Source organism: Candida albicans, chromosome 2 (genome assembly GCF_000182965.3).
Source record: "Candida albicans SC5314 chromosome 2, complete sequence".
Taxonomy (NCBI): domain Eukaryota; kingdom Fungi; phylum Ascomycota; class Pichiomycetes; order Serinales; family Debaryomycetaceae; genus Candida; species Candida albicans.
In genome coordinates this window covers 415,312-433,103 of record NC_032090.1, presented here as the reverse complement: position 1 = coordinate 433,103, position 17,792 = coordinate 415,312, and the positions used below count along the sequence as shown (strand labels likewise).

The following is a 17,792-nucleotide window of genomic DNA, read 5'->3' as shown; positions in this document are numbered from 1 at the left end:
AATAAAATAAAATAAAATAAGAAAAAACAAAAAAAACCAAAAAAAAAAAATCGGAATTTTAAATTAATTGATCGTGATAATAATAAGAATACTCTCCTTGAATTAGATAATGAAAGTTATTCTTTGTTATTTGCTATTTGTTGTTGATATTAATAATATCTATTGTTATTGTGTGACTGTGATTGTGGTTGTATAAAAATTATTTGATATCTCTTTTTGTCAACAAAATCTTTAAAAGAAAAAGAAAATGAAAAAAAAGGGGACACACTCCCGGCTGGCCGATTCACACAACAATCAGAAAAAAAAAAAAACAAAGTGCGTGTGAATTTGGCAAAAATAAATTTATATCCAAGTTTAACTAATTCTTATGGGTTTGCCTTTTGCCTTTTGCTTTTTGCTTTTTGCTCTCTCTTTTTTTTTTGATATTTGTAAATCCCCAATATGATATGATACAAATGATTGATAAAGAAAAGCAAGTGTTAAATTTTGTTGATAGTTTAATGTAACTATTATTGTTAAATGTAGTCTTATAGTAATAAAAGGATTTTCTTTTTTGTTGAGAATGGTGAGTGAGTGAGTGAGTGAGTGAGTGATTAATATCTTTTTAATTTAGTAATTGCAACAGTCGTATTTTGACGTCAAATCTATCTATACTTGAAATTTATCCTCTGTTAATTAGGGGGGGAAGCGGGGCGGAGGGGAATGGAGCGTAATATATGTCGATCCCAAACAAAAAAATTGCCTAATCTATTCAATAAACACTGATCTATAAATATAAAGATCGAAATATCCAGTTAATTTGATTATACTCAACAAGGAGGAAAAGAGTAAAAGTAAAAGAATTAAAAAAAAAAAAAGAAAAAAAATTTTTTTGTAATTAATTTTTTCAGCCTTGAAATTTAAACAGAGAGATTGAATCAATATTTATATAATCGCAACTCTTAGCTACTTCTTCCCTTCTTCTTCTACTTCTACTTCTACTTCTACTTCTGTTCTATTGTTCGGAAACTTCTCATTTTGACTTAGTTGTTTTGTTTTTTCTTTTTGTTGTTTCATTTTATTTTTTGAGATGGGTTTGATGTTTCATTGGTTATGAGAGTTAATTTGTCGTCGTTGATGTCGTCGTCGTCGTCGTCGTACTTGATAATTTGTTAAACTCTAGTAATATTACAGAAATCATTTGAGTTAAAGTTAAGTTTAACCGAATTTTTGAAAACTTGGCTTAAATCTTCAAGTAAAAATTATAAAAATACAATTGACCTTTCGGGATTGTGTTTTTGAAATTTAGTAGTAGGCGACTACTACTATACAATAATATGAAAATGTAACACTTGGAATTCCAATTATCTGCCAAGAGAAAGTAAGAATAACCGTATTGATTAGGTTGACATTGATCCGTGTATAAACATAGATCGTCTCAATTATTATAATCTGTCAATTGGAATTAATTGTTACCTATAGAACAATACAAAACATTCAACCAAAACCATCACGTATTCTCTAATTGGGAATTCTCTTGGTTTTTTAGTTTATTTCTTTAGTATTATTTTCTTATGTTGGTGAGTTATATCTAAAAGGAATTAGGTTTTTCTCCCAAAACCTAATTAATTTTTGAGTATATCCTGTCTACAAATAGATTCACTTTGAAAGACCATCTCTTTGATTGAATAAAATAATTATTCACCTTTCATTAAAATGTTATTGCTAAATGGAATTTGTCGTAATGGGAATTACCATTGAATTTTCTATGTTGCAATAAATGCTACCAGGTACAGTGGTGAGAAATATTTTTTGGTGTAAGAAATAAGTCCAAAAAGTGTTGAAAGTGGGAGGAGAAGGAGGGGGGGGGGGGTATTTAAGTAGACAACATAACCTCTTTTTTTTGGGGATTAGTTATAATAAATCCTAGTGTGAAGATTATGTATGATTAAATTAACTACTTTTGACATACGTTGAAGACTGACAAGATACAGTCAAGCCAAACAGAAATATTACCAATTTATTCTATTTCGCCAGTATAAAGATACGCTAATGCTTATAATCTTGTAGCTGTTAGCTAAATGTTCTCTAATTGGTATCCAACTTACAAAATTTAATAAATCTTATACTTAAATAAGAATAACACCTCGAAACTGAAGGATAAGTTACATTTCTCCAAATAAGTATATAAGTGTGTATATATATATATATATATATACAAATCCGAAATATGGAATTGTCATAAGAAAGAAAGAAAGAAATAGGGGGTGGGACTGGAGGGGGTGCGAGCTTGTTTGATTGTTTGATGGGTAGTGTACAATGGGCCCAATTAAGGATAATACAAAAAAGAGAGAGCCTTTACTTAGTCGTGTTAAATTGATCAAGATTCAATTTATTTGAGGCCCTCCCCCCCCAAAAAAATTGAACTTCAACAACAACTTCAACAAGAACAACAATTTTACTCCCTCTTCTTACTTTAATCAAATAATATCAATCAACTTTCAACTTTCTTATTTTTCACTTTATTGAAGAGTTTAATTTTTACTTAACTTTATTAAAATTTATTATCATCAAATTTTTTTTAATAATATACTAAGTTATATTCACATACATACATTCATATTTTTTTTTTTATTTTGGTTTTATGTTTATAATATAAAACCTATTTATACTTGAACAACGTTATCAACCAGTATATTATTACAAATTTACAACCAAAATAAGATAGTTATAGTTAATTTTTTTGTTTGATATTAATATGCTAGCTCAACAACAACCACCAACACCAACACCAACACCACAGCAATCACAACCACAACCACAACCACAACCACAACCACAACAGATGCTGCAGTCACGAAAATCAAAAAGTAAAAAGAAGCAATCATATTATGATGAAGAAGTTAGAACTCTTCCAAGTGGAGCTCCAGTTGATTTTGGTCATGGTAAGAAATCTACATCTAAACCGAAATCAAAATCAAAGCCTGCTTCATCTTCTACAACAAATTTCAAGTTGACTGCATCACCAAGTTTACCAAGTGGAGCTAAACCAAATTTCCAACCCTATAAATCAACATCTCCTTCACCACCACCACCACCACCACCATCAACACAACCATCTACATCTACATCTACATCACCAACACCAAGAACATCAACTGGTAATAAGAATCACCATAATCGTCATCAAAGTAATCATAGTGATTATGATAATGATCATCCTCAATTATCATTACCTAATGGTAAAAAACCAAATTTCTTCAACAATAACAATAACGATAAGAAATTTTCTACTATACCATTTGATTCATCAATAAATTTAATTAGAAAACAATATAATAATCCCAATACTAAAGCTATAAAGGAGAAAAAGTTGGATAATAATAATAACAACAATAGTAGTAATAATAGTAATAATAGTAATAATAGTAATAGTGCTTATTATGCTGGTTCATCATTTCATTCATCTCCTGATGCTTTAAATTTACCTAAACCTTCATTTAAACTGAATAATGGATCTCCTAGACAATCTAGTGGATTAAGAGATTATTAATGAAAAGGGTAATGTTTTTTTTTTTTTTTGGAGGAGAAATTTGTTTGGAGAGTATAATAATGAACATATATATATATATATATATACATTTTGTTTTTGTTCATATGATACTTGATGGATAATTATGATCTTATGTTGTCATTTATGGTTATATTATTGAATTCAATTTAATCTTCAATCTTCAATCTTCAATCTCCAATTTTTTTTTAAAAAATTTTTTTTTTGGCTTTTTTCTTTTTTTGTATTTTTTTTTTTTTTTAATTGACACAAGTTATGAAAGATGATATTATAATACTACAACTATGTTAATGATTGATATGTTATTCAAGTATATATATATAAAGTATTTTTTTATAATATAAAGAATATTATTGTGTGTCATGAGATAAGTAAAGTAATTATTCTTAATAACAAATCTCAGTATCTATTTTTGCATCATATTCTCTAAGCATAACACACACACACTTTATTTATGTTAATACTGAAGTTATACCAATAACACTAATACCAATTATACACCAAGTCATGACAAAATTAATATTTCCACCAAATGAAACACTACTACCATACATAGATAATGAAATAACCGTTAAAAATCCACTAGTAATAGCCATAGTAATACCAAATATTCGATTCAATTTATCAACATCATAATCATTGTCACTATTTTTATTGTGACTATTGAATAATAAAAAGAAATAACCTAAAATTGCACCTAAAGGTTGAGATAATCCCCCTAAAGTAGAACTTATAATTATAGCTTTTAATTTAGGATATTTAGTTGAATTATTCATTGAATAATATAATGGTAAACACATTGAAAATCCTTCAGTGAAATTATGAATCAATAAACTTATAAAAATGGATATACCTAATTGAGGATTTGTTTCTGATGTAATATAAGTGATGAAACCTTCAGGTAATTTATGTAATGTTATAGCTAATGTTGTTTGAATACCAATGGTTAATAATCGAGATAATGGAGAATTTACATGATGATGATGATCAATTTTATGTGAACGATGTGAACGGGCATGAGAATGAGCATGAGAATGAGCATGAGAATGAAGACTATGTGATGATTTTGAATGAATTGAATATAATGGACCCATATCAATATTGTTGTTGTTGTTGTTGTTAGCATCGTTACCATCAAAGTTGTTGATAGTGTTTGAAAAATGATCTATATCATTCTCTGGTGGATATGAATAAGCATTGACATTATTATTATTATTATTATTATTATTATTTTCAATTAATTCTTGAGATAAAGTTGGAATCTCACAATAATGCAATTGTTGAGTTTGTTGAACAACAACTCCTTCACCCTCTTCTTCAACACCCGGATGTCCACCATCTAGTTCTTCACTAATATTACTATCACATTCATTTCCATCACCATTTAATTTAGTCAGTATCTTGTTGTTATTGTTGTTATGGAAAGTACATAATTCAGCTGATGAATAACCTTTACATTCACCACCTGATCCATCTTCAATATCATCATGTTTTAAAATTAATTGAATTATTGATTTCCGTTTACGTGCAGTAGCAACAGGAACACTAGCAACTCCATTTTTGGTATTATCAATCAATGGAGTAGTTTCCGTCACACTATTTGAATTCTTATTATGGTCTCCTCTTCCGTCTGATCCATTATAGTTGTCATTAAACAATGTATCACCATGGTGATGATGTTGATGATGATGATGAACACCTATTTGATTTTCTAGATCACCATTAATGTCATGTAAATCAGTAGTTACATCACCTCCATGATTGCAATGAACAACACTTTCACTAGTCAATAAATGTAATATATAATTGAAACTTAAACAAATTAATATCCCCATGATATAAGATAATATCAATATAAATTGATTCCATTGATGATTATCATCTGCCCCCTCACCATTTTCATCTAAATTATGTGTGTGCCCACTATGGTTGTTGTTGTTGTTGTTGTTGTTGTTATTGTTATTGCTATTGGCTAAATATTCATGAGCACTGGGTAATAAACGATATAAAGAAGTGAAAATTAAACAACCAGAACTAAAAGCTAATGACCCATTTAAAAATCGATAATTTTGTTTAATTTGAATTTTAAATTTTGATGTAATGAATTTTGGTAAACAAGTATAATAAATATCATCAATTAATATGATTAATGTACCTAATATACATAGACATGATGATAATAATGTTAATGTCCAACCTTGAGATAGGTTATGTAATATTTCAATCATAAATGTAGATGGGTTGTCTGTGTAAAGGTGGGTGGGCAATTATAATCAAAAAAAAAAAAAATATAGGTGGATATCAAACTGGGAATGAGTAATTAAGAAATTCTTTGAATTGAATAAATTGATATTTGATTTAATAGTATTGAATCTTGGAAAGTGGTGGTGATGGTATAATATTGATGGAGTTTAAAATGTAAAATGTCTTCTCTTTCTTTCTTTCTTTGTTTGTTTTTTATTGTTGAAGCTCTGCTACTGCTACTGCTACTGTTGTTGCTGCTGAGTGGTCTTAAAGAAATACAATCAATGTATGTAAATGCACAAGAGGGTAAAATTTTATTTCAAGTCACCTGATACAACAACTAATCAACTTGTAGATGATACTAATACTGATGATGTTGATTGATTATTCGTGATATTGGAGAGTTCAGATAGATAAAGAATGATTTGTCTTTATATATAATAGATCTATATATATCATTTATATGTTAACTAACACACACATTTTCTAGATATTATTATTATTATTATTATTATTATTATTATTATTATTATTATTATTATTATTATTATTATGATTATGATTATTATGTCTGACAAAGCCTCAACCTTGGTGGTTATCTATTAAAATTCTTCTTCTTCTCGCCTGTCAATATTCTTCCTTACCACTAACCACTAACCACTAACCATTAGTCACCACCCACCCACCCACCCACCAGGTATTCACCAATTCTTATACCGAATTCATAACCATTCATATCAGTACTTGACAACTTGTGGTTTTTTTGTGAAATTTTAACTATTGATTGTAAATTAAAAGGTTGTTTATACTATAACAAAATATTACTCCTATTACTCCTATTAACTACTCTTACTACTCTTACTACTACTACTTCTACTACTACCTAAACTTTCAATAACAAATGACCTTGACACACCCACTCAACCCACTTACTCCTTATTTAATCATGTTTTAGTTCATCGAGTTCAGTATTGAATTGAGGTAAATGATCATAATCTTTATTAGATTTAGTTTTAAATGGGATTCTTTTATGAGTAGTATTTTTTCTAGCAAATTTCCGTTTTTTAATACTACTCAAATCAATTTTATTAATCGTGACAAATAACCACATTCCAAATCCAGCAATTAATACACAAGTTGGTAATCCCATCATAATCATATATTTTTCAAAATCAACTCCTTCTTCAACTTCAATATCATGCATATGTCTATTAGCATATTTTTCTTCTAATTTTTTCAAATCAGTTAAATGATCTTTTGATACTTTAACACCTTTCCAAATTTCTACAACAATAGAATTTTGTAAAACATTAAATTCTTCATCAGGAATATTATCTGGTTGAATTGAAATCAAAACTTTCCGCCAATATTCTGATCCAAACCAATTTTCATCAATATATAATGGGAAATATCCTTGATCATTTGAAATCCAATCAGAAGTGAAAAATGAAAAATCAGTGACTTTACCACCCATTTCAAGTACTTTTGATCTTTTATCAAATTCCTGATTTGTTTGTTCATCTCTTTTCTTTAATCCTTTTTGTTTTAAACTTTCTTTAATATTAGATAAATGAATTCTAACTTTATCAACTTTATTTTCATCGAAAAATCTTGAATACCAAGTAACAAAATAAGTTTTATCTTTTGTTAATCTAGCATCATCTTTAGGTGTACAAAATGGTTCAGTAGTTTTATCTCTACCAATTCCCTTTTTCTTATATCTATCAGGAGTACATCTAATAATTGGACTTAATAAATGATTTTCTAAATCACCTTCTTGAATATATTTAACTTCTTCAAAAATTTCATCATCTGCCATATTATGTGCTTTTAATTGTTCTTTATTATAAACAATAGTAGTGGCAGTTTGAAACCATGTACTATAATCAGGACGTCCATTTTTGATTTGTCCATTTTTCATTTGTGGTTTGATGGTTTTCGGAGATCCATCATCTTTTAATGAAACCCAATATTCTAATCCATTAGTTGTACTTGGTGGTTGAGCATTAAAAGTTACACCTTGAATGATTGTTGGGGTAACAATCTCAACTTTCCCATCGGTCAAAGTACGAACCCATTTAGGTGGTGGGGTTACCGTGGAGGAAGATGATTGAGTTTTGGCTGCTTGATTTCTAGCATAATCTTTATTGATTATAACTTCTCTTATACGTTTGAAAAGGTGTATTGAGTCGGAAGTTTTTGTACTTCTGGTTGGTAGTGGTGCCGGAGTTTCCTGGGGGAAGAAATCGTCAGGAATAACAACAGCGTTAGTTAGAAGGATCAGTAATAAAAATGTTGTTAATACTGATACTTTCATTATTGGTTTGGTGTTATAGATTGATATCAAACAATTACAGTGGATCTAAGTATGTAGTTGAAATGAGTTAAAAGAAAAGAAATTAGATATCCGTTGAAAATAGTAATAATAATTGATGTTGTTTAATATAAATTCAAGATCAACAACAACAATAAAAAATTTTTTTTTGTTTTTTTTTTTGCGTGAATTTTTTATTTTTTAAATGCCGATGAAAAGATGGATGAATAGATCGACTAATAGAATGACAAAGATTGATTAATAGATAGAGTTTTTAATAAAAAAACAGAGCTTAATCTATAGAGAAGAAAAAGAGAGAGTAAAGATTTAGTACTTGATCAATCACTACATTTGGTGTTGTAACAGCATTTACATGTGTATAACAAGTATAAACAGATCCCAAAAAAAAAACTACTGGATTGTTAATTATCTGACGGAATTAAGTTCTGTTAATGTCTAACTTCTACGAAAACGTCAAAACTATAGAACATATAAAAACATTTTGTAAGTTGAATTAATTAAATAATAAACTCTTTTTGCTAAACAATCTAATGAAAATACTGTTTAAATTAAAAAGATATTTAATTAACATGAACTTTTAAAAAAAAAAAATTTGATTTATGGCAAAATGAAAATTTTAATCTCCATCATTTATTCCATTGATAATTATAAAATATTGTGAAATAAATGAAACTATGCAAGATTGCCAATGACTACATAAATGAAATCCGAAAGATAAATGATATATATATTGATATTGATATTGATATGTAATATTAGTTTATAAGAGATTGAACTTGAGTATTTAGAAAGAAATGAAAGAGAAAGAAAGAAAGAAAGAAAGTAAAAAAATTTTTCTCATCTCTCTATCTCTCAATTTTTTTTAATTTGGCCCTCTCTATTTATAGATGTAGTTTACACAATATACTACAAGTACATCATCACCTTTCTTCTTCTTCTTCTTCTTCTTCTTCTTCTTCTTCTATGTTTAACTATATACTTATTTCTTTTTTTTATACAAGATTACTATTAATATTTATGCTATCCCCCCCCCTTGGTGTATTCCTCTTCTTTTATTAATATTCAATTGATCCAATCCAATATTTAACTTCATTTGTTAAACTCGGTATTTCGTTTCCAATTGGATTTCTAAATTTATTTTTACTTATTTGATTCTTATTCATAATCTCAGTAATAAATTTCAATGTATAATCTTGTTTCAATTTTAAATAATTGAATATAAATCTATCAGGTAATTTTTCATAGGTTAAACAGAAAATGTAAGCATAGAATAATATTTCACTAGAACTGGGGTTTTGATTATTAAATATAAATCCAAATTCTTCGTCACTGTCTCTTTGTTGATGTTGGAAAATTGTTTTAAATCTTTCAATATATTGAGTAATTAAAATCAAACATTTCATAGAATTTCTTGATTCTTTTAATACTTGTTTTGATTTTGATTTCTTTAATAATTGTCTTTCATGTAATGAACTAATGGCGACATTAGCTCCGTCTTCGTCTTCGTCTCCCTCTTCATCATCTTCGTCATTGATTAACTCCGTTGGGGCCACATCTATTGATCCTTGTTCATTATTTCCAGTTGTAAAATCGAAAAAACTAACTTTTTGTTTTGATAAACCTAATATCTTGACTTGTTCTTGAGCTTGAGCATAATATTTCGATGGTTGATTATACATCATTGGGAATGGTAAATAAGAAGAAAATAATTTTCTAGTATAATTTTCATAATTTTTATTATTTAAATATAAATTATATTGATTAATATATTCAAATTTATTAATTAATAAATTTATTAATCCTTTATTAATTAACTTTTCTTTTGTTGTTTTCAACGAATCACTAGGTAAATATGATACTAATGATAACTTTGTTGACGTTGACAAATATTTAGATTCAATAAATCTTATGATTTCATTATATCCATTATATTTCTCTTTGGTTTCATTATCGATTAATACCGGTAATTGATTAATATCAGATAAATTGGTATTATTTGATGGAATTATTTCAAATTCAATATTTTGTGGTGTTAACACTTGATTTAATAAATAAGCTGATGCAATACATGATGGTGAAATTATTGATATTTCATTATCTTTGCCCCAAACGTGTAATTGTAACATTAGTGAAAAATTACTCCTCCCCCCTCTTTCTAAAAAAATAAAATAAAAACAAGACGATAAAGGAAGTATTAAAAAGTAAATTGAATTGAAAAATGAAGGAAAAATTTCTGGATAATTAATCTTTAATTGAAAGAACTCCAATTAATGAATATGAATGTGCTCGTGAGCAAAGAAAGGATTTATGAGAGCTACCAATTCTTAACTACATGTTATTGAATTACTAGATACACTCAATACATACAAATAATTATAATTCTAATTCTAATTCTAATAATAATACTAACCCATCACTATCATAGTATAAATATTGCATAATAGGCAGGCTCTCAAACTGAACAACTGGTGGTGGTGATGAGTTAAAGTTGAAACTACGCCAAATGTCATTCTATTTGCTTAATTGATTCCTAAAAAATTGATAGAGCCACAATTAATGGAATAAAAATTTACTGCTTAATCTGACAACTTCTTTCATCAGATCCTTATCTTCTTTATAAACACCTTTTTAATGAAAAGTAATGGGTAATGGGTAATGGGTAATGGGTAATATCTCTGATGCCTCTTTTTTATAAAACAAATTGAACGATGTACACGACTGAATTCTCCAACTGCCTGGCCGCCCGCGAGATTGAAAAAGAGAGAAAAAAATTTTGAGCCAAAGAAGTTAGACATCTCCAACACAATATTGCTAAGTTCATCATCATCATCATCATCATTTTCATTTTCATTTCAACAACAAATCTAATACAACACGTTTCATTACTCATCAACTACTACTACCATTTTCCTACAAATACTTGATTCTTATGTTTATCCCTCAGAATAAGTCTAAACGACTTTCTCTTGATAAAATTGGTCAATTAGAAGAAGATTTAGAATTAAATCCATTAGATTATAATAAATGGCAAAAATTAATTGATCAATTAATCATTAAAGATAATCAAGAACAAGTTCGAAACACATTTGATAAATATTTGAAAATTTTTAAATTTGATGGTGCTTCATGGTGTAAATATATTAAATATGAATTAAATCGTGATGAAAAAGAAAAAGTTGAAAATTTATTTCAACAATGTTTAGGAATCACCGATAATGTTGAATTATGTCGATTATACGTTGATTATGTTCGTGGTGTTACTGATTTTGTCACTGGAGGAGAAAAAGCTCGTGGTGTGGTGGTCCAAGCATTTGAATTTGCCATTAATAAAGTTGGCATAGATATAACTAGTGAAAGTTTATGGCAAGATTATATTCAATTTTTACAAAGTTGGAACCCAAATGCCAATTGGGAACAACAACAAAAAATCGATTTAATTAGAAAAGTTTATAAAAAATTCTTGACCATACCTACAGAAAATATTGAAGTTAGTTGGTCTCAATACACCAAATGGGAAAATGAATTAAATCCAGCTACAGCATCGAAATTCATATCAGAAAAATCTGGTGAATTTATGTTGGCTCGTTCTTGGAATACAGAATTTAATCGTATAACTGATAAGAGTTTAAAACGTAATTTAAACCCTGGTGACCATAATGATGAAGATGTTGTTAAACAATTGAAATATTGGCTTAGGTGGTTAGAATTAGAAAAAGAAAATAAACTAGAATTAAAAGATGAAACTGTAAATGATAAACGTATTCAATACGTATATAAACAAGCTACGTATGCTCTACCTTTTGTTCCGGAAATTTGGTTTCAATACGTCAAATATTTATTAGTACAGAATGAAGAAGGTAATTTACAAGAAAGTATACGACTTTTAAAAGAAGGTGGGCTTGTTTTAAATCCGAAAAGTATGCTTCTTACTTTTCAACTTGCTGAATTATATGAAAGAGATAATTCATTTAATAATGCCAAAATTGTGTTTAAAAATTTACTTGATGCCTTACAAAAAGATTATAATTCTGTGGCCAATCAAATTGCTGAATTAAAAGAACGTATTGATCCTGCAACAGATAAAGATAATATTCAGGAAGATGACGACGACAACGAAGAAGAAGAAGAAGAAGAAAACGATAACGATAACGATAACGATAACGGTGGAGACCTGAAACAACAACCACCCTCAAAAAAACTTAAACTTAACCCCAATGGTGGTCAAAATGGATCTAATAGTGAAAATAACGGAGAAGCAGTATCAGCACCATCATCATCAGTCAAGCTTCCCCAAGTTTATAGAATCTCATTAGCCGATTCCAAACAATTATTGTCATTTGAAAATGAACAAAAGCGTTTATCAGATGCAATTACTCTAACTTATGTTAAATTTATGATAGCTAGTAAACGTTCCGAAGGAATTAAAGAAGCTCGTAATGTTTTCAAACAAGCAAGAAAATTCACTGATATTGGATATCAAATATTTATTGAAAGTGCCCTTTTGGAACATTATTCTGATAAAAAATCTACGGCATTAAAAATATTTGATCTTGGTAAAAAAAATTTTGCTACTAATGGGAAATTCTTATTGAATTATTTAGATTATTTAATTATGATTAATGATGTTGATACAATGAGAACGGTTATACAATCATCCGATGCTAATTTCACTAAAGAAATTGGTAATTTACAAGAAGAATTGAAATTAACTAATTTAGACCCTATAACTAGGAAAAAACTTGAAAAACAAATCACTAATTTAAAAAAATTTTTAAAACAATTGTATAAAAAATATATTTCATTTGCTGCTACATTTTTATCATTGGATGTTACTCATAGTTTTGCTAAAAAATGTGAACAATTGTTTCCTAAGGATGATCCAATTGATTTATTCACTGATCGATATAAATTGGATAATATAAATATTATCAAAAAAGATGAATTAGGTAGAGATGATATATTAACATCATTTGATGGAATCATTGATGAAGAAGAATTACAACGTTTAAAAAGACGTAAATTATCTAATGGCAGTGGTTCATCATCATCATATTCATTTAATGAAGAAGAATCAAAATCTGCAATTAAAAATATTGAAGAACAAAAAACAAGAGTTCAACAAGAACAAGATCAAGAAAATCAAGGAATTAATAAACCTGAAGAATCATTTGTTGGACCTTCAATTATTGCTTTGATGTCGGCTTTACCTAATGCTTCTTATTTTGGTTTACCTTCAGAAAGTGTATTTAATAGTGAAAAATTAGTAACTTTGTTTGCCAATTTATCAAACATTCCACTGCAATAAGATAAAATGGAAGTATACTCTTTATATAATTATTGTATCAATATAATAAAGAATTTGAGGCTTTCTTCTTTTTATTTTTTTTTTCTTTGCACCCAAAATTCCGTATACCAATGATGTTTGTATTTTGTTCTCTTATTTTGCATTCAACATTACAAAAATTTTATAAATAAAATAAATAACAGCCACATATATATATATATATATATATACGCTAAGTACTTTAAATTTTTTTAAAAAAAATGTTATATATACTCATTAACTATTCAAACCAATTTGTAGAATTTATCATCATGAGAATCCTATCAATAGATTTTCCAACTTCTTTATTTCATTCAACAACTCAAGGTTGGAATCAAACTCCTCCTCATGAAACCAAAAATCCTACCGTTTCCATAGCCCATACATTAAAGAATTTTCTATTATGGTTAATATTCATTAATTTAATTAATCATTATATTTCTAATTTTAAACTATATTTTGGTGAAATTGATATTGTGTTATTATTATCCAATTCATCACTCGAACCAATATCATCAACAAATGTATCACCACTATCAACTATGAAAGAAATTAATAAATTTATAATTAATCAAGATCTTGAGAATATTTTACGAGGGATTTATGTTCGTAATGAAGATATATATTTGAATAATATTAATCAAACAACAATACTTTGTCAACCGATTATTATGTGTAATGATAATTCAATTCAAATGTTATTTTTAGAAAAATTTTATAATGATAATCAAGGTAATTTTTAAATATCAAAATTTAATTAAAGTTGAATCAATACTTTTACAAAAAWTTCGTCAATAAAAACACAAATCTTGATTTGTCGTCGTCGTCGTCGTCAATGAAAAGAAATGATTTAATTGAACAATTTTTAAGAATTGTTTTGACACGATTATATCCTCGATATTTTGGTCATATTCTCCCTAGTATTGGTGGTGGTTTTGGTGGTTTTGGTGGTGTTAATGCAAATCATATTGGAATTAGTAATAAAGATAATGTTGAAGAAATGACAAGTTCTTTAAATGTTGATCGAATTGTTAAAAAAGTTAGAAATTCCATGATACCAATCACAGTAGGTAAAATTGGTTTATTAATAAATTCAATAATTTTATTCTTATTATATGTTCTTCTTCATTGTTGTCCTAAAATATTGATTTGGCATTATGTTAATTTAGGTTCATTATATCTAATTAATCTTCTTAATGTGGCATTTATTTTAATGATTTTAATTTCAAAAAGTCAATTGAAAACTTATTCAACTAAAGATTTTGGTTATATTTTGATTGTATTTGAATTTTTATCAATTTTATCAATAATGGTATTATTCTTCCATGATCATAAATCAATTATGAAACGTCAATTGTTTGTTGCATATTCTTGTTCATCATCAGTATATTCTGATCATATGGATAAACCAGGTACTGCAAACAGTAGTGGTCACAAAGATATTAATGGGAATAATTTGTCCAACACATTACCCCCACCCCAACAACAACAACAGTCAGCGTCTCGTCCTCCCCCTCCTCCTTTATTTCCTTCATCTATTTCCCCACCATTGTCATATTATCCAGACCATCAATCGGCTTATTCAATAAAACCAAAGGAAAAACAGTACCAACAAGGACAAACACAAGCACAAGATCAATTGCATAGAGTATCTTCAATCCGGGCACAAAGTTTACAAGAACATTATTCAACACCTGTTCCTGTCAGTACACCAATTATTAATGATCAAATAACAACTAATTTGAAAAATGATATTGACAGAAGGTGTATTACTGCACCTGTAAAAGTTGTAAAAAAATTAGATTCTACTAAACCACAATACCAACATCATCCTGGCTATTTACCAAACTTGAAATTATAATTTGTAGTTTAGTCTAGTCTAGTCTGGTCTAGTCTAGTCTAGTCTAGTCTAGTCTAGTCTAGTCTAGCCTTCTTTTTAATAATAAAACAATATCTATTTTTATTTAGGTCTTTTATGGAGAAAAGCTAGTTTACTTCACTATGTACAAGGTATTCATTAACACACTGTCCAAAAAACCTCAATTCAAACTTGAATCTCTCTAATATAACTGGGCGGTAGTTACACGTATTTTGTTTCATTTATGAAAAAGTAATATCAAAATCATATAGATCTGCCACTGATGGTTTGAATGGCCAATTCTCGTATGCTTCTGATAATTTAATAATATCTTCACAAGTAAACTCATAAGAAGATTTTTGCAACATTTCTTCTGGCAAATCTTTAGCCATATACATAGCCCCTGGAGCTAAAGTAGGAAGAATATCAACCAATTTCTTATTGGTTAAATAAATTGCCAGTAAAAAATGTTCAATATTTTCTATTTGTGAAGCAGTATATTTCCCTGGAGAAATTTCAATCACGGAATAATCTTCATCTCTATGAGCACTAGATGGTTCAAGTAATACTGGTTGATCACGAACTAAAACTCTTGCATCATATCCCAATCCTGGAGCCTTTTCTGAATTCACAACACCAATCAATCTAGAATCAGTATATAAATCACGTTTTAACCCGGTTCTTCTTCTTTTCTTAAATCCTGGTTCACCCAAAAATTTCATTGCTGATACTGAAGGAGCAAATATAACCATTCTGACTTTACCATATTTCATTAACCAATTTCTATGTCCACAACATTTAATCCATTGGGCAAGCACCGATTCTTCTTTGTTTCCCGTCCAATTTGCCAAAATCAATAACTCATCATGAGGAGTATCAAATGATTTAATCTGTGGTTGAATAAGTTTATCTTTGTCAATCAAATCATTATAAGTTTCCCATATAAATGAATCCTTTTTGTATAATGTAAAATTGGAATTATGTCCTGTTTCTTCAACTAATTTATTGATTATTGACGATAAACTAGTAACACAACGTTCTTTATTTTCAATTAAAATGTGATTTCTTGGTTTTAATTCATAATTCAACATGGTCGAAAATAATCCATATCCAGGATTAACATCCACAATATCTAATTTAGAACCATCATATTTACTTTTTAAATCTAATTTATCAAGTATTTTTTGACATGCTTCAGGATCAGCCATATGAGCTCTGCTGTAATAATAGGGTATCTTGTTCAGAAACATCTCTGCTAAATGAGGATTAAATGCTCGTGCCTTTGTAAGTATTCTCATAATTATTGTTTGTATTTGGTTTCTGTTAGAACAATTGGATATGATTAGTTTGTTTGTCAACTATATTTGACTCTAAAGTATTAGTTGTTTATGGTGTAGAATGAAATAAGAAAACAGATGAGCTTTTTATTTTTGGAAAAAAATAAAAAAAAAAAAAAAAAAAATCTTTGTGGTGAGAGAAAATTGGCCAGAACTCCATTCAAGTCTTTGTCTCGAGTCCGGCATTTCTTCTAATTGAGCGTTAGATGAATATGTTCCACAAGTGTTCTATACCATCAAACTATTTTAATTAGGTGGTGGTATCTATAATTTCTTATTCATTTGGCCATGAAATATCACAGGCTCTGTATTTAATAGACTTTACCATTCTACTTTTGCCTCTGTTATCTGTCGTGTCGTGTGAAATTGCACAAAATCTCTACTTTATAACCACGGGTTTACTTTCAAAAACAATTTTTAATCTTAGCTATCAGAATCACTTCTCTAACAAAGTCTATCACTATGTCTATTTCCGGTGCTGTATTAAAACCTGATTTTTTGAAAATAATACAATCTCAATCAAATGAACTCCCATTTGAAGTCAGTTCTGACGGGTTAGAAGTTTTAAAATATAAATCCAAAACATCAAGACAATCATTAGAGATAACATCATCATCAACCACAAATCCTAATCCTAATGAGAGAAAAGTGTCGATTCAAGCACAAGATGGCTTCATATATCTAACAACAAAAAGATTAGTATTTATAACTGCTACTCAAGGAGATATTCAATCATTTGTAATTGATTTGAATTTAGCACCTTTATTACAATTATCACATAAAGTACAAGCACCTTGGATTGGATCAAATTATTGGGAATTCATGTTTCGTAGTTCTTCACAAGATGGTATTGCCACTGATGGACTACCGAAAAATCAATATTTTGTGGGCAAATTAAGATTTCATGATGGTGGTTTATTTGAATTTTGTGAGATTTTGAATAAAACCCTTAATGATGCTGTTAATAATAGAGATATCGATGATACTCTACCTTCTTACAATGAAGCTCAACAATGATAAAAATAATAATACAAATTAATTGTTTATACAAATATATATATATATAGTATACAGATAATGCATGACTTTTTTTTTTTTTTTTGGTTTTTTGGTTTGATTTTTTATTAAGGGGAGTTCTCTTTAAA

General features: G+C 28.2%; 9 protein-coding genes across 9 annotated transcripts; 5 read left to right on the top strand and 4 right to left on the bottom strand. All coding sequences in view use genetic code 12, as the record gives it.

The window, feature by feature from the left end:
• Positions 1-2,737: 2,737 nt before the first annotated feature.
• CAALFM_C202190CA (uncharacterized protein) lies at positions 2,738-3,532 on the top strand (the record flags this gene model as incomplete). The annotated part of the gene is made up of 1 exon (XM_717486.2): positions 2,738-3,532. The coding sequence occupies one exon, from the start codon at positions 2,738-2,740 to the stop codon at positions 3,530-3,532; it is 795 nt and encodes a 264-aa protein (XP_722579.2).
• Positions 3,533-4,002: 470 nt separating this feature from the next.
• Positions 4,003-5,778, bottom strand: CAALFM_C202180WA (Zn(2+) transporter; the record flags this gene model as incomplete). Its single annotated transcript, XM_717485.2, has 1 exon — positions 4,003-5,778. The coding sequence occupies one exon, from the start codon at positions 5,776-5,778 to the stop codon at positions 4,003-4,005; it is 1,776 nt and encodes a 591-aa protein (XP_722578.2).
• A 956-nt stretch (positions 5,779-6,734) lies between these two features.
• Positions 6,735-8,111, bottom strand: CAALFM_C202170WA (uncharacterized protein; the record flags this gene model as incomplete). The annotated part of the gene is made up of 1 exon (XM_717484.2): positions 6,735-8,111. The coding sequence occupies one exon, from the start codon at positions 8,109-8,111 to the stop codon at positions 6,735-6,737; it is 1,377 nt and encodes a 458-aa protein (XP_722577.2).
• A 1,073-nt stretch (positions 8,112-9,184) lies between these two features.
• SAM37 (SAM complex subunit) lies at positions 9,185-10,255 on the bottom strand (the record flags this gene model as incomplete). Its single annotated transcript, XM_717483.1, has 1 exon — positions 9,185-10,255. One exon carries the CDS (start codon positions 10,253-10,255, stop codon positions 9,185-9,187), a length of 1,071 nt encoding a protein of 356 aa, XP_722576.1.
• An 803-nt stretch (positions 10,256-11,058) lies between these two features.
• CAALFM_C202150CA (cleavage polyadenylation factor subunit) lies at positions 11,059-13,434 on the top strand (the record flags this gene model as incomplete). Its single annotated transcript, XM_717482.2, has 1 exon — positions 11,059-13,434. The coding sequence occupies one exon, from the start codon at positions 11,059-11,061 to the stop codon at positions 13,432-13,434; it is 2,376 nt and encodes a 791-aa protein (XP_722575.2).
• A 239-nt stretch (positions 13,435-13,673) lies between these two features.
• CAALFM_C202140CA (uncharacterized protein) lies at positions 13,674-14,195 on the top strand (the record flags this gene model as incomplete). The annotated part of the gene is made up of 1 exon (XM_717481.1): positions 13,674-14,195. One exon carries the CDS (start codon positions 13,674-13,676, stop codon positions 14,193-14,195), a length of 522 nt encoding a protein of 173 aa, XP_722574.1.
• Positions 14,196-14,287: 92 nt separating this feature from the next.
• On the top strand, positions 14,288-15,313 carry CAALFM_C202130CA (uncharacterized protein; the record flags this gene model as incomplete). The annotated part of the gene is made up of 1 exon (XM_717480.2): positions 14,288-15,313. The coding sequence occupies one exon, from the start codon at positions 14,288-14,290 to the stop codon at positions 15,311-15,313; it is 1,026 nt and encodes a 341-aa protein (XP_722573.2).
• A 239-nt stretch (positions 15,314-15,552) lies between these two features.
• On the bottom strand, positions 15,553-16,608 carry CAALFM_C202120WA (RNA polymerase specificity factor; the record flags this gene model as incomplete). Its single annotated transcript, XM_717479.1, has 1 exon — positions 15,553-16,608. One exon carries the CDS (start codon positions 16,606-16,608, stop codon positions 15,553-15,555), a length of 1,056 nt encoding a protein of 351 aa, XP_722572.1.
• Positions 16,609-17,109: 501 nt separating this feature from the next.
• Positions 17,110-17,664, top strand: CAALFM_C202110CA (uncharacterized protein; the record flags this gene model as incomplete). Its single annotated transcript, XM_717478.1, has 1 exon — positions 17,110-17,664. One exon carries the CDS (start codon positions 17,110-17,112, stop codon positions 17,662-17,664), a length of 555 nt encoding a protein of 184 aa, XP_722571.1.
• Between the last annotated feature and the right edge of the window lie 128 nt (positions 17,665-17,792).